Raw genomic sequence first — 24295 nt, 5'->3', positions numbered from 1 at the left:
GATTTCCGTTCTTAGAAGGAAGTAAGATCTAAGAGGTGTAAACTTGGGTCCGAGGTAGTGGCTTCGGCTGTAGTGAGGGAACTAAAACATCCTTTGGAGGGTGATGAGTGTGGACCTACCATGCAAGAGGAACAAGGCAGGGGCTGAAGACGTTGAAGGCCACGTGGTGTCCGGTGGAAGAAAAGGTGGGGTGGTACCATCTTCGGAAAAGGTTTGAGGGCGATAGCACTTTAAGAGTGCGAGGGGGTGGGAAAGAACCGAGTCTTGGAGATGCCACTTGGTGGCAGTCGTACGTGTGGGAAACCCCGAGAGACTGGGTAATGTTGCACAGCCCCACTTTCTTTCCCCAGCTCGTTCCTTTCCGGTCATGAGCGGTCTAGTGAGAACGGAGCCGCTGCATGGGAATCCCCCTCTGCGGGTGCCTGGTGACCCCTACTCCGTGGTGGTTCTACTGCAGGGCTACGCAGAACCCGAGGGGGTTGGTGACGCTGTGTGCGCCGATGGCTCTGTGACCCTCGTTCTGCCCCAGGCCTGGGGCCAGGCCTGCCACCAAGAGCCCCCGCCGGAGGGCGGCAAGGCGAAGACGATGCTGGAGGAGGTAGCCCGTGGCCCTATCCTCGTGGACACTGGAGGTCCCTGGTCTCGGGAGGCGCTCCTCGGGGCCCTGGCAGGGCAAGGCGTGGCCCCTGCAGACGTGACTTTGGTGGTGGGGACCCATGGACATTCGGATCATATCGGAAACCTGGGGCTTTTTCCAGGGGCAGCTCTGTTGGTCTCGCATGACTTCTGTCTTCCCGGGGGCCGCTACCTCCCCCACGGGCTGGGTGAGGAGCAGCCCCTGCGGCTGGGGCCAGGACTCGAGGTGTGGGCTACGCCAGGCCATGGGGGCCAGCGGGACGTGAGCGTGGTAGTGGCGGGCACGACTCTGGGCACCGTAGCGGTTGTGGGCGATGTGTTTGAACGCGATGGGGACGAGAACTCGTGGCAGGCCATGAGTGAAGACCCAGTGGCCCAGGAGCGGAGTCGGAAGAGGGTCCTAGGCACTGCCGACGTGGTTGTGCCTGGTCACGGAGCCCCCTTCAAGGTGGTCAGGGAAGCCTGGAACCCAGAAACAAAGGGTCCAGGGAACAGCCGGCAGGGCCCCATGGTCGGAAACGAGGATCCCACAATGCACGGATAAGCCCTGGGAGAGACCGGGCCCTCCAACTCCCCAGCCAAGGAACTCACGTCTAGGATGTGGAGGACCAGTCAGCCAGAGCCAGAAGGCTGGTTTTCCAGCGAGGATAGGGTGCTCTCACCAATATCACTGTTTTTGCAAACTAGGACCATGGACTGGATCAAAATGTGTGCCACCTCTGGGGGCTTCATTAATAAAATGGGAGAATGTTCTTGGGAGAGTTGTCCCAAATAAAAATAGGAAACTACATTGAAAGTCATACTCTAATGTAAATGTGAAGCATTAATAGTGGCAGTCATGCAGACGTAATCAGCAAAAGCGGAGAGGGACACTTTTTGGCCAATAGCCTATTTCTAATGGGATGCAGGTTGTTGAGAGAAGGTGCAGGGAGTAGAAGTAACATCATAGTCACCTGACTTTATTCATTCATCAATTTATCCAATACATACTTTAACTCCTGTGTGTCAAGCACTGCCCTAGGTTACCGGGCTACAACTGTGAACAAGTTAAACAAACTGCCTGTCCCTCGTGGATACTACATTCTATTGAGGCAGAGGAGTAAACAACCACAGTAATAGTAGTAAACCAAATAATTACAGGTTGTGGTTAGTAATACAAGAAAAAAGTAGGCTGAGAAGGGGATAGGGTGCTGGAGTGGGAGGGTGGTCAGGGAAATAATGTTTAATCAGAGAATTGAATGAGGAGACAGGTGGCTGTATAAGGATCTGGTAGAGGAGTATTCCAGGTACTGAGACAGCAGATAAAAAGGATGCTATTGGGCAGGGATAGGCCGGAGGTCATTTCCCAGGTGTCCATAAAGGCCACACAAAGGTCCTCAAAGGCAACTCAGAGGAGCCGGTTCACCTGGAGAGAGAACCAGTTTGCCATTCACAGACTTAAAGCAGTGCTGACTAACGTGGTGCACAAGAGTGCAACTACAGCTGTTGAGGTCCCTGCCAGCCATCAGATGAAGACGGACTCAGGGAAGGTGGTAAAGCGGGCACCAGCATGATCATGGTGTGGAGGCCCCTGGCCAGTCCCAGACCTTGGAGTGTAGAGGCCACTGGTGTGTAAAGAGTGTGCAGGGGCAGCTATGGGCCTGCCAGTATAGCACGATGTCCCCAAGGGGTCTCCATAGCCATCAGGGGCCTTGTCTGGTATGTGGCATGTAGGTAGATCCACTGGCATCAGGGCAGTAAGGAGAACAGGAGAGGATAAGTCGGGTTGTTTAGAGCTATGCACTCCTACCTGGAACAACTGTAATTCCAGTCCTGACTTACTTTCCAGAACATAGGCATTCTGCAGTACTCAGGCCTGGTCATTCAGGGCAACACATCTCTTTGGCCACACTGTCTTCAGGATGGATAAGTCACCTAAACTAGTCCAGTCTTGGTAATCTTTGGGTTTTTGCTAGAGCTGGTGGAAAAGAGTCTATTTTTTTCCCTGCAAGACTGACATGGGAGAATGGGTCATCTTTCCACCTTGTTCAGGACCACCAGCTGCTGCCGGGGCCACCAAATGCAGACTGAGAATGAAACTAAACAAAAGGGACAAAATGAGCAGTTAAGAGAAACAGACCTGATGAAAAGTTGGTTTTTGTTTTGTTCTGTTTTTTAAGATTTTATTTATTTTTAGGGAGAGGGAAGGGAAGGTGGGAGGAAACATCATCTTTGGGACCAAAGCCAGACCAAACCCACAGGCACAGGAGTCAAAGGGAGTCAAGATTGACTCCCTTGACTCCCTTTCACTTTACAGGACAGCACCCAATGAAATGAGCCACACCAGTAGGGTCTGACAACAAGTTTGAGCCTGAAAGTCAGACCCACCACCTAACTCATCAGTCACCTGGACTGGCCGGCTAATCAGCTCCTTTCCTGCCTAAGCTGCTTTGACTGTGTTTTCAGTTGCTTGCAGCAAGAGGAGTCCTGAAAGGATAGATATAAGCACTGGCAGAAATGATCCCTTAGAGGCAGTGAGGACAGTGCAGAAGGAGGGCTGGTAACAGAGGCAAAGCAGTACTCAAGATATTAGGAGGCTGGGCCCAGGGTGTACTCTTAGCTGTTTCAAGGTTCTTTTTTGGTGAGAACTCTCTGGAAAACAGGAACTGTATGAGTAGATTCCTCTACTTATAAAATATTCAGTGGTTCCACATTACTTGCAGAATAACGCAGACTGTCTCTCCTGGTCCTTTTCAAGTCAAAGTCTGCTCCAGTTTGGCTGGACTGCCTGCTTCCTTCCAGACAAGTCCGCGGCCTCCTTTTCTCCTGCAGGCCTTTCCTCCTGTTTTCTCCCTGCTGTCTTCCTCTCTTCTCCGCCATCCAGGCCAGCTCACCTCATCTACAGAAAACCCTCCCTGATTTTTGCAACCTTAGTTTAAACTCTTGTAATTCAGTCCCTATATTATTCACAGCATAATATAGATAATGCCTGGCATAATATTAGGTAATGCCTGGTTGTTGGTCATTTTCCTGGAAATGCCCTCTCCCCATGGTTCTCCTTGAGAGCAGAAACTGTGCAAGATACTTCTCTGAATGCTCCAGGGCTCAGTATTTTGTCTATAAATGCCATGAAATAAATACATGCTATTATTCTGATTTACATGAGTGTCTGTTACCTGTTGCCTGGTCCTGACTCGTTGTCCAGGTTTTAAGTGTCTATTCCTGCTCGTCATGTGAGGAGTCCCAGCATCCTGTCCATTTATGCAAACAAAGGGGTGTCTCTCAAAGCCCTCCCTGTTCACTTTTTTCTTCATGAGGCTCCAGGTGTCCTGCCATCCTGTCATGGCCACTAACAGGCACAGTGTCACACAGTCCCATCACTGCCATAGCATGGAGTCCCTCATCATGTGGACATCATGGCCAGCCAGGCAGCCCAGGATACATCAACAGTGTGAAGAAACAGCCAGAGCAGGACAGATAGTGCCTCGTATCTCATTGGTAGAAGCCAGAGGATTTGGGGGCTGGGACCCTAGGGTAGTGTGGAGGTTAAGTGGCCAGGTTTATGGGGAAGGAGAAAAATATAGCAGGCTAACTAGTAAAAAGCTAACATTTTTTAGAGAAAGGGGAAGGGAAGGAGAAAGAGAGAGAAACATCCATTGGTCGCTTCTTGCATGCCCCAAACTGGGGACCTGGCCGATAATTCAAGCATGTGTCCTGCCCGGGAATCAAACCAGTGACCTTTTGGTTTGTGGGACAATATTCAACCCACTGAGCCACACCAGTGCAGACAAGCTTAACATTTCTTTTGAGTGTTTACTCTGTACCATGTGCATGTACTATAACCATCCTCTTAAAGTAGATGGGGGATTAAGTGCAGTGAGCTGGTAAATGTTAGAGCGAGCATGTGAACGAAGGCTTCTAGACTCCATACTCTAGAGAGAAGCTAAACCCAATTTTAGACATAACCCTCTCGGTCAGCTAACCTTAAGTCCAAAACATCCCAGATGTCCTCACCCAAGCTGCTTCTTATCTTGGCTGCCATCTGGCTGTAAATCAGAGAAAGGCCCTGAAGGAGATCTTTGTAGGTCACATTCCTAGAGAGACACATGACATGGTAAAGGGCTAGAAGGTTGAGTTTAGGTAGGAGACTATTCATATTTTTAACTATGTCTATTTTCAGAAAGGATTCCAAGTGGCTACAATAGATATGTATATAGTAATATAGCATAATTAAAATAAAGATTAAAAGATAATCTTTGCCAGTTAGAAGGCAAAGATAGTCTTATGAGGAAGTTGAGAATTTTATCAGCATAATTCCTGAAACTGAACACTGATACATTTTGGCTGTAAACATCCTAGTAACACACACATACACACAATGAGTTTTGTGATTTTCCTTTTGTAGTAATAGGAAACATACAAGCTTGCTTGGAGAAAATTTTTTTCCTGAGTTTACATTCTAAAAGGATCAAGGATTTCATATGTGAAATCTAATGAACAAGCTGAACTAACATGCAAAATAAAATTCAGACTCATAAGACAGTAGGACGATAGCTGAGGGGGGGGAGGTGCAGGGGTACAGGCCTGAGAAAAAGGAAAAAGGGCTCATGGACATGGACGACAGGGTGGGGATTGTTGGGGCCAGGTATCGGGGGACTAAATGGTAATAGAAAAAGAATACACTTTCAGAAACAAACAAAAGCTCTTCTTTAATAGCCAGAAAATATATTAAATTTTTGCCTTTAATTCATTTTCTTCTGTTTTACTTCCCATAAAATTGTATCTTCATGTGATACAATTTTATGCTTAAAAGTCTTTTATTGATCACTCTGTAAACATACGTTTTTAGCTATTAATTTTTTTCTCTGGCCCCGGCTGCTATAGCTCAGTGGATTGAGTGCCGGCCTGCAAACCTAAGGGTTGCTGGTTCGATTCCCAGCCAGGGCACATGCCTGAGTTGCAGGCCAAGTCCCCAGTGGGGGGTGTGTGAGAGGCAACCATACATTGGTGTTTCCCTCTCTTTCTACCTCCCTTCTCTTCTCTCTAAAAATAAATAAATAAAATCTTTAAAAAATTGTTTTTATTGGAAAGAAAATAAAAGGATCAAGGAGTACATGAAAACTGAGACAAAAGCACAATGACTGGAAACAACCAGGTAGTTATGAATATGCCTTAAAAATTATCTAAAGAATGAGTGAATTAGTTTTTACTGTACAACAAACCACCCCAAAAACTAGAGGCTTAAGACCACAAACATATACTATGTCTTACAATTCTGTGGTTCATCTGAATGCTTTGGCTGGAGGTGAATAGTCTAGGACAGCCTCATCTCCCATCAGGGTGCATCAGCTGGAATTGGTGGGATGGCCGGGCCTCTCTCCACATTGTTTCTCAGTCTCCAATATCTAGCTCAGGCTTGTTCACACGGTGGCAGGGGGGTTCCTGATGCTAGGGAGGAGCTGCAAGCCCACCTGCACTTGAGGTCTAGGTCCAGAAATCGCACAGTATCGCTTATATTACCTTCTATTGGTCAAAGCAAGTCATAAGGCCAGTCCAGATTCAGGGATAAGGAAATAGCCTCCACCTCTTGATAGAAGAAGCTGTGAAGAATTTGTGGCCATTTGTTTTTCTTTTTGGTTGCAGTCTACAACAATGAGTGTGTGTATGAATTTGTGATACTAATAGTTCACCATCTCCAATGTTCAGTAATCCTTTTAAGCTTTCTGCCATTCCCCCAAGCGGCAGCTAATCACACTGCACCATTCCCTCCTCGCTCCCAGAAGGGGGCAGCACTTATTCACAGAGAAAACAAAGACCATTGTTCCGGCTATCTCTGCTTCAAGACACCTTCCCTGAAAACTGGTCAGCATCTGCACCCAGAGCCACCGCTGTCCCTTTATATCCTGGCGGATTCCTTTTTCATAAGTTTCCATTTACTTTCTTGCTCAACCCGCTCCCACTTTTACCACTTTGCTAAAATAGGGTTGTTTATATTTAAATGAGGTGATGCCTGTAAAGGCTTAAATGATGCCAGTTATAACTGTAAGAGAAGTAGAAGGATTAGACTGGGGGGCAGAATTTGGATTCCAGGCTGCCTACCAGTATTTGGGGACTCGCAGTCACTGAATAAAAGTACTAGAGGAGGACCTTGTGTATGCACTATTATAGTTCATTTTTGCCAAGAAGGACAGAAGTTGAAGATGACATCATTTTTCTCCTTAGATGCATTTAGATAAATCCTACAGGATTTTGTAGGAAGGGGGCACAGGAGGAGAAATCAAAATGGTGAGTTCCTGTTCTTTTATTTTTTGTGGGCAAGCAGTTGAAGAGGGAACTGGAACAGATGGCTGTTTGTCTCAGGTCCTCGGTGGCCTTTGATCCCTGTTGATTTCTGAGTCATCTGGGACTGGCTGGGACTAATATGGGAAGTGGCGATCCCTCCGAGTGGCTTACTGTAAAGAGGTCATCATTCAGTTCCACTTGTTAGGCCTTTAGCATAGAGTATAGGGTCTCTTCCTGGGGGTTGTTGTGGAGAAGGTGGCGGGGAGGTGCTGGAGGTGAGGTCGAGCTGGTGAGGACGAGGGAGGCATAGAGGGTGCCATCCACCTGGGTGAGAACAGAAAGAGAAGGGGCTGGAGGTGGAGGGGAGTTGACCCTGTCTGAGAGCACCGGTCCCACACCTAAGAGCCCTGCCGATACCACAGCCCCTCTATATTTCCACCCTACCTTCTCCAAGCTTCCCTTTAATTCTTTCAGACTCTAGTCTGAGCTGCTTACCTTTGGGTCCAGCTTGGGGTCTTCTTGTTGTCCTAGGAAAAAAAATCAAGATGTGCCAGGGTCAGATGGCATGGCAGCCAGGGTAGAGAAGTGGGTGGAGGGCTCAGCAGTGAGGTCATCTGCCAGTGGAGGACCAGGGTCACGTGGGAGGGATGGGAGAAGCAGGGGAAAGAGGAAAAGGCTGAGGGGCATGGGTGTGGGCAGAGAGTGTGGGGAAGAAGGAAGGGCCAAGGTGGAGAGTGGGCAGTGACGGTGCTGGAACTGACCTGTATTCCCAATGTTCTCATACTTCTCCTCAGTGTTATGGAAGGATCCCCTGCATGGGAAGGAAAGGGTGCGAAATGTCTCAGAGGCTGAAGACAAAAGAGTTAAAGCCTGCATCTGGCTGGTTTTCTTGTGGGAGGCTCCGTGACCTGCTTGGCCATAGTTAGAGGGTGTAGGCAGTGGTTCGAGGCTCTCAGAAGGAGGCTGCCTGGAAGAGCGCTGAAAGGTGATTTGTGGTGCAGCCCAGGAGAGGTCCCTGAGTGCCGGCAGGAAGAGGGTTGTTCTAGGGAAGCCCCTTTTGTAGGAAGGGGGCACAAGAGGAGAAATCAAAATGGTGAGTTCCTGTCCCCTCTGCTGGCCCTGCCGTAGTTAAGACTGGAGAAGGAAAACCAGGAGGCTCATGTCATGGCCCCTGGGTGGGTGCTCAGATCTTGGTCCCCAGGAGGAGATGCCATCCTTGGCAGGGGACCAAGGAAGGCAGCTGGCAAAAAGTCAAAGGAGAGAGAGGGACTTAGGGAAGGGAGAATGTGGAAATGGGAAGGATGGGGAAAAGGAAACTGGTGGGAAGGTGAGGAGGACTGGAAGAGAGGAGGCCAGGCTGGGAGCTCAGAGAAAAGGCGGATGTTAGAGGTGACGGAGGCCATGGTTCCTGCGGCCCCTTCGGGCACCTCAGCAGGGAAAAGGCAGATTGGACAATGAGCAAGAAAGAAGGAAAAGTGTGGAACAGGAAATGTGTTTGAGAAGGATGGTGTTCAAGGTGGAAAGAAAATAGAATGAACAGAAGGAAAAAGCAAAAATTCCCGTGAAAGGAGGAGAAAAGCGGTTACCAGAGAAAGAGAAAAGGGAGACATTCTGGGAAAGAATCAGAAAAAGTAATTAAATATACTGTTCTTAGTAAGTGAAGTACCTGACCTGTCATGGAACATAAGAAAATGTGGATGGGAAAGTGGAGGATGAAAACAGCTGTGAAAGCTCCCTAGTGCTGTTCTCACAACAGCACTTTCTGTTTCCCAAATCAGCCCCCACCCAACTCCCATGTTGCCCTTTGAGGACAAGCACTTACATGTCTGCTGCTCTGGCTTTAGTTCACAGACCTGTAGAGGAATCAACAGCCTGTCAGTGCGCATCCACGAACAGCGTCTCTCCTCCTGTCATTTCTGCTCTGTCCTACTCTGACACCATCCTTGGAGAGACCAGGGCAGCAGAGCAGCTCTGCTGAAACCCATGTGGAAAGGGCCTGGGACTCAGAGCAAGCACCCAGCTGGCACCCTAAAGCCACCCACACCTGTCCTGCTATTGTCCTCAACACCAAATCAGGAAAGCTCTCTGCTCCCCATGTCCCCTTCACGCTGCCCCGTCTCCCTGCCTTTCTGTCCGTGTCCTTCCCCTTTCCTTGACCTCCCTGCAATCCCCCAACCTGCTCCCTCCACTGCTGAGCCCTGGCCACCCACTCCTCACTACCCCCTCTTGTCACAGGCACCATCGCTCCTTCCTGCCCTGACAAACCAGCTTCTTGTCTTTCCTTTTGAGTGCTGGCTCTTTCTCATACCTCATGAACCTCATGGCTGGAATCTGTGTTTGCACTGCAGCCTGTTCCTCTTTTCCACTGAGGACTCTGTTACCTACCGCCCCCCACAAACACCCTATCCCCCCTCCAGATCCTCCTCAAGTCTCTGTACAGCATTTCCCAGGCATATGGTCCCTGGTTCACACACATCCTCTCCACCACCAACCACCCTCCTGGGAGGTCTCATGAGCCTCAGGGACAGTCCTCTAACATACTGGACTCACTCGTCCCCCCAACTCTAATGACCTCCACCTCACTCAGCCATACCCTGGCCTTTATTTTTTTAATCACCGAGAATGAGAACTCTAAAACTACATGCTAGTATCATTTTCATGCTACAACTTTCTTTCCTCCCAGCTCTCTTTTGTCACCTTCCCCCCATACCCATGCTTTGACCTCCCTGAGCTCTTGTCCCCTGAAAATGCCCCTTGTTTCAGGTTACCTAGAATGTCTGCGAGCCCTCCACTCTCCATTGGGACCCTTTCACCAGCTCCTTGACCTCTTGAGTTCCCTTGTCCTGCCACACCGAGCTGGCAAATCTCCAACCCTGCATGCATGTATGGCATGGCACGCTATTTGCTTATCCAGTATCCGTTCACCTCTTCTTTCTCAGTTACAGAACCTTGATTTTATTTGGAGTGGCTGTGCGCTCCCCTACAGATAGATGTGGGACAAATGACTGAACTCCGGCCAGTAAGATATAAGGGGACGTGTGGGTAGGACTTCCAGGAAGGCTCTTCAAAAGGGGGACAGACAACTTGGACATAGTCTTTCATCCTTTCCTCCTTCTTTCTGTTTCTTACTTGGATTCAGAAATAATGGCAGGAATCTTATCAGCCACCTTGGGCTATGAGGCGACCTTCAGGACAGAAGTCAGTATCCAGGAACTGTTAGCGAAAAGGCAGGAGCCTGTGTTCCTAAGGACAGCAGCCTCTGTTGTCTGCCTCCAGATTATTTTTCTCATTCGGGAACAACAAACTGTGTTATTTAAGCTATGGTTGGTTCTGGTCTCTGATGCTAGTTGCTAAACAGAGCTTTTAATTGACAGGCCCTACGGATTACTCAACTGCACAGCTGCATACTGCTGAGGAAAAACACAGTTATGTGCTGCGATGCTTCTACTGATTTATGGCTTCTCATCTGAGTTAAATCCTTAAATACAGTCTTCCAGTTCCTCAGTGACTGTCACATTTTCTCTTCATCTTTGACCCTCATCCTCACTCTCAGGAGACGACCGTCGTATTTGTTGCACCGAAGAATTTAAACTCAGTTTGTATGTAGTTGAACTTATCAATACTTTTATTCATGGCTTTTTGAGTTTTATGTCTTACTTAAAAAGTCATCTCCAGCGCATGCTTTCTTCGGGTACTAGGGTTATATTTTTCTTTCTTTTTTTTTTCTTCTTCACATCTTTGATCTTCATGAAATTTACTTTGGTGCACATTGTGAGGTAGGGGAGTAATGTTATTTTTTCCTCAGGTGGCTATGCAACTGTTCCAGCACTATGTATTGAATTGCTCATCTTTCCCCATTGATTAGACAGGCTACCTTTCAACCTGCTGACTCCCTCCACATCTGGGTCCGTTTTCATACTGCCTACATTTGAGTTTTTAATTTTCTTTTGTCACTTTGTCTGTTATCTGTTTATCTATTATATGCTAGTATTGCATCACTTTAATTATTGTAGCTTAATAATTGTAAATGCTAATGCTCATCTAGTGCTTACTCTGTGCCAGTGTCTATTCTAAATGCATTCTGTTTAATTGTCATGGCAACCCCTGGGTTAATTACAATTATTGTCCCCATTTTACTGATGAGTAAGCTGAGGCACAGATTAATGTTGCCATTGTGCCAGAATTGACCCAGCCATGGTTGACTGCAGGCAGTCAGATTCTGTGCTCTTCATTTTTATGCTTTAATATCTAAGAGAGCAAGTCTCTCCATGCAAATTTTCTTTAAAGTCATTTCAAATCAATTTTGGAAGGTGTTGGGGTACAAATAATTAAATGCCTCTAGCCTGGTCCTCTCCTTGAGCTGTAAAGGATGGACATCTCTACTCAGATGCCACACAAGTGTCTCAAACTGGAGGAATAATTTTTCATCCCCAAACATCGTCTTTGACCTCCTATGTTCCCTAACCACTTGGTGGTTTTATCACACCCTTGTTGTAAAATTGGGACTTCTGGCTCCCTCACTCCTACATCAGTCCAGTCACCAAGTCTTACTGGTTCCCTTTTAACCTTTTCAAGAATCTGGCTCTCTGCTTTCACTCAAGGTGCTACTGTAGTAGATTGACTTCAGGCTGGCCCATGCCTGGTCCCTCCACTGCAGACTTTATGTATCTCCAAGATACAGTGAGGTTGCCACCTGGCTGCTTCATGTTGCCTCTGGGATTTGAGGCTCTTGGGTATAATCTACAAGGTCCTCTTCTCTCATCTCCTGCCTCCTCCATAGCACGAGCTACTTACAGTTCCCAGAATGGTTTCCTTCCCCTGGAAGAACAGTAACCTCTATACCACCCTTGCCACTTACCTGGCTACTTCTTTTTCATTCTTTGAGACTTTTTGCAAGTGCCACTTCCTCCGAGAAGTCCTCCTTGATTACCCCTTTCTTGTCCACAACTATTATAATTCTTTCCAAATGAGGCAAAAAGCCTTTCAGGCAAACTGCCCCAAATCCCTTCTCTCCCTTACTGAGTTCCTTAAGAACAGGATCTCTGTTCTATTTACCTCTGTATCTCTAATTACAAGTCAGGCTCTGGAAAATGGGTACCCCACCGATGCTTGCTGAGCTAAGCCAACTTCCTCTTCCTTTTGCTCTCTCCTTAATTTTTCAGGGCAGACCCTTCTCCATGAACAAAAAGGTGAGGACTAATAAATGATTAAGTTAAGAGAGAACTGGATAACAGTCAGACTTGTGGAGAGGGGTTGGTTTAGAGCTGTGGTTTTCAAACTCAGCCACACCCAGTCATCACTTGAGGAGACTATTAACAATGCAGATTCCCTGTCCAGACCTCATCCCAGCAGAAATCCGCAGTCATCCTGGTGCAGGTGATGCTGAGAAACACCCGGGTGGGGAGCCTGGGGGAAAGGATCGCTTACCTGGACTGCTTCTCTTCCACCTGAGATAGACTATCAGTCCCAAAATTGTGATTTTGAGCACAGCACTGGCCACTGCCACCCCAACTGTAGCTCCTGGAGTCAGAGGCCAAGACCCTGAGCTCCTCTCTTCCCCGGAGACATTGACGCCAACTGTGGTGGTGGTAATGGTGCTGGTGGGCCCCTCTGTGGGTTCCTTGGTGGCTGAGAAGACATGAGAAAAAGCAAATTGTCCCTTGGAGAACTGGAGGTATCTTCATGAAACTGTCACATCCTGTTCCCTAGTTTGGGGAATACTGGGCGTCAGGAGCAACCCTCTGAAGCTCTCACAGTGGGAGATGAAATGCTGAAGGCTTAGAATATGCATCACTCAGTTTACATCCTGACCCTACAAACATCAGTCCTGTGACCTCAGAACCTCATTGCATCACCTACAAATAGAGATAACTAGATCACAGGATTAAAAAGAAGTATTGTGGGACTTCCGCCAAGATGGAGACGTAGATGGACCACCTCGCCTCTGTGCACAAGCAAATCTAAGAACAACTATTTTTAACAGCAGTCACAACCAAGCCACACGGAAAATCGACAATACGGAGTCCAAAGGACAACTAGATACTCGGCTGGACCGGTACGAGGAGCGAGGCCAGCAGCAGAGCAGGTTAGCAAGAAAAAATTCCCAGGGCGGTGCGCGGTGCGCGCAGGCAACCGAGGGCGCTGATCGCCAGCGAGCTGGCTGCCGGAGCGCACAGGGAAGAGGCGCGGTGGGTCGGTCGGTCGCGCGCATTTACGTGCGGAGAAACCAGTGAGAAGGGAAACCCGCGAGGTGCAGCAGGCTCGCACAATTAGGATCGGATAAACAAGCCCGAGGCGTGTGAGTGACTGGGTGCGCTGGGCTAGCGGAGAGGAACGCCATTGCTCCCTCTCTGACCCCGCCCCCACACACAGCGTCACAAACCAGCGACCTGGGTCGCCCCGTCCTGGTAAACAACTAAGGCTTCGCTCCGCTCACTTAACAGCACGAATAAACCAAAAATGGCTCTAGAACAACTCAGAGCCCCAGAACTGATAGACCTAAGTGATGAAGAAATAGCCAGTCTTTCAGATGCACAGTTCAAAACACTGGTTATAAGGATCCTTACAGAACTGGTTGACTTTAGTCACAAATTAGAGAAACATATGGAAGCTAAATTTATTGAAATGAATGGGGATACAAAAGATACCAATAGTAATGGAAAGAAAATTGGGACTCAAATCAAGGGAGAGAACCAGAAGGAAGAAAAAAATGATCAAACAGAAAGGAATGAAGAAATAAGAATTCAGAAAAATGAGGAGAAGCTTAGGAACCTCCAGGACATCTTTAAACGTTCCAACATCCGAATTATAGGGGTACCAGAAGGGGGAAAGGCACAACCACCAGTTGAAAAATTATTTGAACAAATAATAAAGGAGAATTTCCCCAAGATGGCAAAGGAAATAGACTTCCGAGAAATCCAGGAAGCTCAGAGAGTCCCAAAGAAGTTGGACTCAAGAAGGAACACACCAAGGCACATCATAATTACATTAGCCAAGATTAAAATGAAGGAGAGAATCCTAGAAGCAGCAAGAGCTAAGGGGACAGTCACCTACAAAGGAGTTCCCATCAGACTGTCAGCTGATTTCTCAAAAGAGACCTTACAGGCAAGAAGGGGCTGGAAAGAGGTATTCCAAGTCATGAAAACCAAAGATCTACAACCAAGATTGCTCTACCCAGCAAAACTTTCATTTAGAATGGAAGGACAGATAAAGTGCTTCTCAGATAAGACCAAATTCAAGGAGTTCATCATCACCAAGCCCTTATTATATGAAATGTTAAAGGGACTTACCTAAGAAAAAGAAGATAAAAAAGATGAACAGTGAAAGGACAGCAAACTCACAGTTATTAAGAACCACACCTAAAACAAAAGCAAACTAAGAGGATAGCTAGATCAGGAGCAGAACCATAGAAATGAAGATCTCAGGGAGGGTTAGCAACAGGGGAGTGGGAGGAGGGGAAGGGGGGAGAAGGTACAGAAAATAAGTAGCATAGACAGTAGATAGAAAATACATAGGGGGGAGGGTAAGAATAGTAGGGGAAATACAGAATCTAAAGAATTTGAGACACATGTTCATGAACTAAAGGGGGAAATGGTGGGGGAGGGGTATGCAGGGTGGAGGGGAAGGGAGGGGGGAATAGAGCAAATGTAATGGCATAATCAATACAAATAAATAAATAAAATTAAAAAAAAAAAAGAAGTATTGTGGCACTGGCTGGTGTAGCTCAGTGAATTGAGCACAGGCCTGTGAAGCAAAGGGCTGCTGGTTCGATTCCCAGTCAGGGCACATGCCTGGGTTGCAGGCCAGGTCCCCAGTGGGGGATATATGAGAGGCAATCACACATTGATGTTTCTCACCTACTCTTTCTCCTTCCCTTCCCCTCTCTCTAAAAATAAATAAAATATTTTTAAAGTATTGTGGCAAAAGCCACATAAATAAAATTTACAATTTTAACATATGTCAGTTACAGTTCAGGGACATTAAGAATGTTCAGCCCTGGCTGGTGTGGCTCAGTGGACTGAGCACTGGCCTGCTAACTGAAAGGTCGCCAGTTCAGTTCCCAGTCAGAACACATGCCTGGGCTGTGGGCCAACGAGGTCTCCAGTGGGGGGGTGGGGGAGTGTGAGAGGCAACCGATTGCTGTGTCTCTCACACATCAATGTTTCTCTAGTTCTCCCTTCCCCTCTCTGTAAAAATAAATAAATAAAATCTTAAAAAAAAAGAACATTCACATTGCTGTGCCACTCTCACCACCATCATCCTCCAGAACCTTTTCTTCTCTCCAAATTGACACTCTGTCCCCATTAACCAACGACTCCCCACTTCCTCCTCCTCTGGCACCTGGCCACCGCCGCTCTCCTTTCTGTCCTTAAAAATCTGACTACTCTAGGTACCTCATGTAAGCAGCGTCATCCGGGATTTGCCCTTTTACACAATTGTTTTAACAAATGAAAAAAATCTGTAAAGAACCTAGTGTATATTGAAATGTGTTTTTAAAGTTAAGTTAATATTTAAGGTTTACAAAGACATCGTTCCTCATTTCAATGGACCTTTAAAACCTTGACTAAATACTAAGTAAAAAAAAATCCAACTAAAATACAATCTTCAGTTTAATGTAGACCAAATTCACTGTCCACTCTTATTAGAAATTAATAATAAAAGTATAAATACTTAAAGTAACTTTCCATTTCCTATTGAAAGACATTTAGGTCATTGCCACATCACAACAATGCTGAAAAGAACACCCTTAAACGCAGGCTTTTCCATATTCACACCGGCATTTCCACAGAAATTCCTGGCACTGAAATCACTGGGTGTAAGAGTACACGTGGGCATTTCACACTTTGACAGATATTCCCAAATGCTTTCCCAGAGGCTGTGTCCACTTTTACTCCCATTGTGCCAACTCTAGGATCAGCAAAACAGACAAATGAAAACCCAGCCTCTTGTTTTAGTCTGCGTTTTAAAACATTGTGAATGGATATTAGCATCAGCGTTATGTCACCATTTTATGAAATAAATTAGAATTACATAGTTTTCCGTGTTTCTCTATCTTCTGGAACCTTCTGTCTAGGAATTATCTGTTCTTTAAATTTTTACAAGAATTTATTCATAAAACCTCCTGCACTTGAAATCTTTATGAAAAATAGTTTTTTAATGGTGTTCTCAATTTCTTCTTGTCTACCATTAAAGTTTACTATTTCTTAAATTCATCCTTTAAAAGTTTCAGAAAGTCATCCATTTCACAGAGCTTTTTAGATATATTAACCTGTAATTAAGCATACATTCACTCATGATTTCAACAGAATTTTAAGTTTTTAGGTTTGCCAGAGTCTTGTCTGTTTTACTGTTTTTGTCCTAAATAACTACTTCCTGCATTTGTTGTTCTTACTACTGTCCTGTTTTCTAATAAATTTGTTCCTTCGTAGGTTTTCATTACTTTCGAACTATGATTTTTCCTTAGGGCTGGCTCCTTTCTCTTTTTGGTACTTCTTTGGAAATTAACTATTTCATTCACTTTTAAAATTTATTCACTTTTGAAATAATATAAGTATTTAATACTATGAATTTAACTTTGAGTGTTTCTTTAGTTTTGTTTTTAATATGCATTACTATCATTTTATTTGACCTGTCATGTTAGTAAATTTTTCTCTAAGTAATTAAAATTTTTTAAAATTCTCAATTGATTAAGTAAATTATGACACATTGCTACAGTGGGACACCATACAGCATTGAAAAAAGAGGCACAGGTGTGTTATGTACTGAAATGGAAAGTTACTTGAAGTAAAAATGAAAAGTTATAGAGCAGAATAACATGCAGTTTAATTCTTCTGTGTGATATCTATATCTATATGTGTGTGTGTGTGCATATCTGCCTATTTTGACCCCCACCTCTTGCCACCCTCAGCTTCTTCATCTGCTTCAGCCACACTTGTCCCATCTCACTACCTTTGTCTTGTGTTCCCTCTTGACTGGAACATTTTTCTTAAGACCTCTCCTTATTTCCTACAGATCTGCCCTGGGCTGGATTTTTCTACTGGCTCCTCTAGATCCATTCCACAGCTCTTCTGCACCTGTTTGGTGCTTTTGGAAGCTAATCTTGAGGGACTCCACCCATGGGCTCTCTTGACCCTGGTTCCCATTCAGTGGCCAGTGGCGGTTGCCAGCAGGAGACAGGGGAGGGGTAAGGTAGGTCAGGGCATAGCTCTTTGCCCTCTCCTTGATGGTATTGTATTAGTGTTCTCCAGAGAAATGGGACCAATAGGATAGAGATATAGAAGGAATTTTATCATTCAAGGGCAGGAGAAGATGGATGTCTTAGCTCAAGAAGAGAGCAAATTTGTCCTCCCTCCACTTTTTCATTCTTGTTGGGCCCACAGTGCAATGGAAGATGCCCACTGTTAATTGATTCCAAACAATTAACCTACAGGAATAAGGTTTTACCAGCTCTCTGGGTATCCCTTGGCCCAGTCAGGTTGACACATAAAACCAATCCGCATGGGTATGTTGACTCTACCTCTCCAGAGGCCATAGGCTTGCAGCTGGTCCCAGGTGTCTCATCATCCATTACTGCTTTTCCTACCCTGCACTCATTCAAAACTCTCTTCTTTATCTTATTTGAGGGCTGCTTCCTGCTAAGACTCTTAACTAGTTTCCCAGAGACCTCTGTTCCATTTTTGCAAAGCAGCACATCTAGCAGCCTCTAGCCCACTGATTGTGCTTCATTTTCCACCTTTTCTTTTTTCACTACTACCTGACACACACAATGAACGTCTTTGCTTTCTTTTTTTTTTTTTTTGATGGGGTGAGAGGTCTTTGTTTCACACTCATGTAAATTCCATCTCTGCGGGCACTTTTTATTTATTTATTTAAATATATTTTATTGACTATGCTATTACAGTTGTCCCATGTTTCCCCCTTCACTCCTCTCGACCTTGCATACCCCCTCCCACCCACATTTCCCTCTTTAGTTCATGTCCATGGGTTGTACATATAAGTTCTTTGACTTCTACATTTCCCATACTATTCTTACCCTCCCCCTGTCTATTTTCTACCTGCCATCTATGCTGCTTATTGTCTGTACCTTTTCCCCCTCTCTCCTCTCCCACTCCCCTGTGATAACCCTCCATGTGATCTCCATTTCCCTGGTTCTGTTCCTGTTCTAATTGTTTGCTTAGTTTGCTTTTGTTTTTGTTTTAGGTGATGTTGTTAATTGTGAGTTTGCTGTCATTTTATTGTTCATATTTTTTAATCTTCTTTTTCTTACGTAAATCCCTTTAACATTTCATATAATAAGGGTCTGGTGATGATGAACTCCTTGAACTTTACCTTATCTGAGAAGCACTTTATCTGCCCTTCCATTCTAAATGAAAGCTTTGCTGGATAGAGTAACCTAAGATGTAGGTCCTTGCCTTTCATGACTTGGAATACTTCTTTCCAGCCCTTTCTTGCCTGTAAGGTCTCTTTTGAGAAATCAGCTGACAGTCTGATGGGAACTCCTTTGTAGGTAACCGTCTCCTTTTCTCTTGCTGCTTCTAGGATTCTCTCCTTATCTTTAATCTTGGGTAATGTAATTATGATGTGTCTTGGTGTGTTCCTCCTTGGGTCCAACTTCTTTGGGACTCTCTGAGCTTCCTGGACTTCCTGGAAGTCTATTTCCTTTGCCAGAATAGGAAAGTTCTCCTTTATTATTTGTTCAAATAACTTTTTCACTTGTTGCTCTTTCTCTTCCCCTTCTGGTACCCCTATAATTTGGGTGTTGGAACGTTTAAAGATGTCCTGGAGGTTCCTAAGCCTCTCCTCATTTTTTTGAATTCTTGTTTCTTCATTCTTTTTTGTTTGTTTTTTTTTTCTTTCTTTCTTCTGGTCCACATTGCTGATTTGAGTCCCAGTTTCCTTCCCATTACTATTGGTTCCCTGTACATTTTCCTTTATTTCATTTAGCATAGCCTTCATTTTTTCATTTAATTTGCAACCAAATTCAACCAGTTCTGTGAGCATCCTGATTACCAGTGTTTTGAACTGTGCATCTGATAGGTTGGCTATCTCTTCATCACTTAGTTGTATTTTTTCTGGAGCTTTGATCTGTTCTTTCGTTTGGACCATTTTTTTGTTTGTTTGTCTGTCTTGACAAGCCTGTTATGTAATGAGAGGCACAGCCTTAGGTATTCACCCAGGAGGGGTAACCCATGTCGCTGGGTTGTGGTGCTGTATGTGGGGGCGGGGTCCAAGAGGGAACAATGGCATTTGCTCCACTCTCTGCCAGCTTTCAGTGTAGGCACTTTTTTAAAAAAAGATTTCATATATTTATTTTTAGAGAAAGAAAGGAAGAGAAACATCAGTATGTGGTTCCTTCTCATTCACCCCCAACTGGGGACCTAGCTTACAACCCAGGCTTGTTTCCTGACTGGAAATCAAACCAGCAGCCCTTTGGTTCACAGACCAGTACTCAATCCACTGAGCTACACCAGCCAGGGCTGTTTTGTTTTCTTTTAACTGCTGATTACCAGTCCCCAGGTTAGCACCTGACATGTAGTAGGCACTCAATCAATATTTGTTAAATGAGTGAATGAGAAAATTTGTCCTTGGAATTTTAAGGCATCCAGTCATTTTCCCAATTTTGTATTGCCATTGAGACACCCAAAGCCATCTGATTCTCCTGAATCTCTATGTGTCCTGTTTCTTTCCTTTTTGGAAATTTGTTGAATCTTCTTTTTACCTCTGACATTTTGAAAATTCATATTGCAGTTTCCTGAGGTAGATCTCTTTTTTTAATCATCACTTGAGGATATGTTTGTTGAATTCGTACTATAAAATATTCATTATTGAGAGATTTGATATCTCCAAATATTTCATTGATTTTGCAGGGGGGGAAGAGAGAGAGAAAGAAAGAGAGAGAGAGACAACTTAGGTATGTGCACTGACTGGTAATCAAACCTAGACCTTTTGGTGTATGGGATGACTGATGGTCCAGCCAAATGAGCCACCCAGCCAGAGCCCTTGATGTAGGTCTTTTTATTTTGACTCATTTTGCAGGGCTCTTTTGTTCTGGAAAATTTCTAGAGTGATTCCTTTGATATTTTTCTTCCTCATGGCCTATTCTCTTCTCTGTTTTTAGAACTAGCATTATTCAGAGGTTGGACCTCTTGGACCAATCCTCAATCTTTCTTATTTTTCTTTATAGTTTCTATATTATATGCCTATGGCGCTGTAACAAATTACCATAAACTGAGTAACTTCAAACAACAGAAGTTCATTCTCTCAGAGTGCTAGAGGCCACAGGTCAGAAATCAAGGCATCAGCAGGGCTGAGCTCCCTGCCAAGGCTCTGGAGGAGAATCTGTTCCTTGTTTCCTCCAGCTTCTGGTTGCTGCATCCCTCCATTCTCTGCCTCTGTGGTCACATTACTTTCTCTCCTGTCTGTGCCTCTCTTATAGGACCTGTGTTTGTGTTCAGGGCAGGCCCATGTAATCCCAGATGACCTTATCTCAAAGTCCTTCATCGAATCATATCTGTTGTAGGGTTATATTCATAGTTTCTGGGGATTAGGGTATGGGCATATCTTTTGGGGGGGGCTGCTATTCAACCCACTACAGTTTCCAAATCTTTTGACCTTTTGTTTTACCTTCTGAGAGATTTCCACAAACTTCACCTTTCGATCCTTTTACTGAGTTTCCTACCTTTGCCATTATATCTCTAATTTCCAAGACCTTCTTTATCGTTTGGAAGGCTCCTTTGTGCTTTTCAACACCCTTTCTTGTTACATGTCTGCATTATCTTTCGGAGAACAATAGATATCCGAAAAAATTCCCCCCTTCATTGTTTTGTTTTGTTTGTTTCAGCTTTTTTGTACCCTGCTCTCCACTGTTCCTTTTGTTATCCGCATTTCACAGGGGAAGACGTCCTTAAATGTTTAGCTTAATGATGTCTTTAGCTGAGGTGAGGGTACAGTCCTCAGTACTGAGGGATTTAGTTCGAGGCTGGGACTCCAATCTCCTTGTCCCCTTGGCTCCCAGCAGACAGGAAGCCATGATCATCAGAAGCTGATGAGCGTAGGAGTGTGGCATAGGAGAAAGTGCTTGTCAGTTAGTGGGCTGTAGAGTTATCTGTTAGGGGTCTATATCTTTTTTGGACCCATTGGACAGATTGCTCAGAGAAGAATCTCCTGATCTCTTCCTGGTGGGGTTGGGGGTACATCAACCTGGTTGCCTGAGTCCTGGGAGGCATCTAAGGGTGTTCAGGTGTTTATGGTCTCCTCAATTCACCAAATCTCCAGTTTTAAAGACAGAACCCTTGCCCCTAGTTATGCCCAAGGTACTTCCCTCAGAGTCCTTCTGGTTCATTTTCTTCCTGGAAAGCAAATCTACAGTCTTCTGCTGGGGTGGAGAGTTGGAGTATGGAGGTTTCCCTGCTCTTAAATAGATTTTCAATTAATTCTCTAGTTTTCAGACCCCCTTTCACTCCCACTTTCAGGGGTACTTAGGTCGCCATTCCTGAACCTTTAAGGGTTTTGCTGTGCAAATTGCCTTGCTTCTGGGTCGCCCCAGTGCTGGCTTAGGGTTTGGCTCCTCTGGTCGCCTAAACCAGTTCCATCAATCTGTTTGTTTCCATCTCCCCAAATTTTGTTTTTGTCCTCTTAGTTCACATATTTTTTGTCCTTGTGGATTTTTGTTGTAAAAAATTTACTTTGCTGTCATTTTAGATGATTTTGGCAGTGGAGGTAAATGTGCATATAACCTACTATCTTGGTCAGAATTTATGCATGACTTTTTTAGTGACTGTTATAAAAACATAAAAAAATAATGTTGCCCATTAATAGTAAAAATAAAGAATATTGGGAAAAATAAAGAGGAAATTGGGGAATTAGGAAAGGAATAAGAGGGATCTAAAAAAAGCCCAAATCTCTCAAAACAGGACATTTTAAATAATGTGGAGAGGGAGCAGGAAAGTTAATCCAAGGCTGTCTTGAATAATTCTGTTTATGAGCCAGTTTCTGTTTGCTCTGATACTAACCTAGTGGCCAAGATGGGGCAGCGGTTTACCAGGAGGGCAGGGCTGGGCACAGAGAGTGTCCTTCCCTGCTGGCAGAAGTGACTCATCATTGACATAGTTTAGAGTTGCCAGCACAAGAAATTACAAAAACGGAACCATCTTACAATATATCCTCTTACTGCCCGTGCCTGGGAGAGAGGCTCTGCCCTCACTGCCCTGGAGAAGGACAAACCCAGGTTTAAGATCTCACACCCCAATGAGCAATACAGGAAGAACTATTCAGCAGTACACCCCACAGTAAGTTAAAAGTAGATCAGGACAACAAGATGATCAAGTCAGTAGGTGAGGTGGGAGGCTAATGGTTGAGAGGAGGCTCTGAAATTAAATTGGGTTCACATTCTGCCTGCACCACAAGCAGGACTTTGGACTGGTGTTTAGCTTGTATACCTCAGTTTCCCCATCTTTAATATGAAGATGGTAGCAGTACCTGCTGTTATTGTGGGGTCATGGTACAGGTTAACTAGGATGATTCATACCAAGGTTTCAGATGGACAGTGCACAGTAAGTGGGAACTGCCCTTATTGCTGCAGAGGTGACTCTAATAACCTGGTAAGAGGAGCAGGATCGGGGTGGAGAAGGGGGCAGCACAGGGGCTTGCATGTCCAGGAGGTGAGAGAGGCAAGGAGGTTAAAGAGGATGGAGACAGGAAGAGAAAGATGGAGAAAGAGAGGAAAGAGATAGCACTGGGGCAGGAGCATTAAGGGCCATGTACTGGGGAAAAGGAAGCAGGGAGGTTGGAAAAACAGGTGGTGGGGTGTTAACAGGGGCCAGGCCAGAGGCATCCTCAGACCTTCATTGGGTATCTCCTGTGTGTGCCAGGCTGAGCTCATGGCTGTGGGGAGACACAGGTATGGGGCTTGCTGGGGCTCCACACCCAGGTACATGGCAAAGGGAAGACAGGCCACATCCTGGAAGTTAAGTTCACCTGGAGGATTTGGGGCCAGGACAGGGGGCAGGGCTGGATCCCCAGCTTGGAGCAAGAAGGGAGGACAACCAGGGAGTCAGGAAGGGGCTGAAGACTGGGAACAGGGTTGGGGGCTGTATCTGGAGGGGACGGTGATGGGGGTGGGCAAGGAAGGCTGCCCATGTTTGGAGGAGATTATGGTGAGAATGGTAGAGTTGGCAGAGACCTGGGAAGGAGTCAAGAGCAGGGAGAGGATTTGGGAGAAGGGTCAGGAAGAGAGGCTCCTGGGCCAATCCTGGAGCAGGAGGGCACCAGAGGCTGGGGCAGCGGGACTCACCTGTGGTGATGGTGAGTTTGGTCCCCTCGATGGACTGCCACTCTTCCTCACCTCGTTGTGTACATGTGTTCAAATGAACTCGGCAGAAGTATTCAGACTCGTCCTCCTTCCGCAAGTTAGAGATCTGGAGGGAGCCGGTCCTCTGGCCCTTTGTCCAGAGCAGGGAGAGGCGGTCCTTGTAATCCTCATGGGTGAAAGGCGGGGTTGTGTTGTAGATGAACTCCCCATGGAACACTTTCCTTCTCCAGGATATTCTCACCCTGGGATCCTCAGCTAACTCCCAGGGGTAACAGAAGGAGAAGGGGATGTGGATGGAACCACCCACAGGGGCTGAGAGGTGCTTTGGTTGGTTGATTTCAAAAGTAAAGACTGGTTTGCATTTTGCTGAGCCACCTGGAGGAGGGAGAAAGAGGGAGAGACTTTGAAGCCACTTGGAGAGACAAAAAGATAACCCCAGACTGTCTGGCACCTTCACCCATGGGCAGAAGTGTGGCAGACATATGTCTGGCCCTCTGGCTATGTGTCGCCCTTTCCAGGCCTGGGGTAGAAAGGGGAGTGAGGGGTGTGGGGGACCCAGCACTGTGGGACCAGCCCAGACCATTGCTTGTTGTGGGTGGGAGGCCTGGTTGGCTACCCCAGCAGACCCCATCTCCAGAGGCCTGGCCACAGACTCCCCAGACCCCCCTTCCCTGCCCCCTAACCCTGGGCAGAGCCAGGTGGTCCTGGCCACTCACCATCCTGCAGAGATGCTGGCGGCAGCAGTAGCAGGGGCAGCAGCAGGGGCAGACCCATCACCTTGCTCTCCTCCTGGGGATGAGAAGACAAGCAGAGCCTCTAGGCCAGAGGGGAGGCCCAAGGGAGAGGCTGCCTTGGTGTAGTCTGACAACTGGGAGGGGTGGGATCAGGCTCCTTCAGAGGGCTGGCGGGGGTGGGGGGGGGGAGCCTTCCCCAAACACCCCTGCCCCAGAGTGACTAGCACTTCCTTCCTCCATCTGGCTTCGTCTTTCCCTCTATTGCAAAAAGGCCTCTCTTGTTGTCAGTGAAAAAGAGCCACAGTAAAGGTCCCCCAGTCCCCATCTTCGCACTAAAGGGTATGGTCCTGACCTT

General features: G+C 46.0%; 2 protein-coding genes across 3 annotated transcripts; one reads left to right on the top strand and one right to left on the bottom strand.

Annotated features, from left to right (window-relative positions):
* The first annotated feature begins 11 nt into the window (after positions 1-11).
* On the top strand, positions 12-3775 carry MBLAC1 (metallo-beta-lactamase domain containing 1). 2 transcript variants are annotated; one of them, XM_037134976.2, is made up of 2 exons: positions 12-185; positions 351-3775. In XM_037134976.2, exons 1-2 carry the CDS (start codon positions 104-106, stop codon positions 1178-1180), a joined length of 912 nt encoding a protein of 303 aa, XP_036990871.2. In that variant the 5' UTR covers positions 12-103; the 3' UTR covers positions 1181-3775. The 2 variants fall into 2 exon arrangements, with proteins under 2 accessions (XP_036990871.2, XP_053511316.1); XM_053655341.1 differs by having other exon boundaries at positions 95-211.
* Positions 3776-5451: 1676 nt separating this feature from the next.
* Positions 5452-24093, bottom strand: LOC119041609 (paired immunoglobulin-like type 2 receptor alpha). The gene is given in 8 exon segments (XM_053655342.1): positions 5452-7221; positions 7393-7424; positions 7659-7708; positions 8720-8750; positions 9566-9568; positions 12331-12525; positions 23189-23581; positions 23923-24093. Coding segments are annotated over 8 exon segments (885 nt in total). The 5' UTR covers positions 23981-24093; the 3' UTR covers positions 5452-7098.
* Between the last annotated feature and the right edge of the window lie 202 nt (positions 24094-24295).

The sequence above is a fragment of the Artibeus jamaicensis genome, unplaced genomic scaffold (genome assembly GCF_021234435.1).
Source record: "Artibeus jamaicensis isolate MK-2021 breed Jamaican fruit bat unplaced genomic scaffold, CSHL_Jam_final contig_956, whole genome shotgun sequence".
Taxonomy (NCBI): Eukaryota; Metazoa; Chordata; class Mammalia; order Chiroptera; family Phyllostomidae; genus Artibeus; species Artibeus jamaicensis.
This window is presented reverse-complemented; position numbering and strand designations above follow the sequence as displayed.

Coding starts and splice junctions, on each gene's coding strand:
- MBLAC1 (XM_037134976.2), top strand. CDS start 104: ATGAGTGTGGACCTACCATGCAAGAGGAACAAGGCAGGGGCTGAAGAC. Junction 186..350: donor GGTGTCCGGTGGAAGAAAAG/GTGGGGTGGTAC, acceptor TTCTTTCCCCAG/CTCGTTCCTTTCCGGTCATG.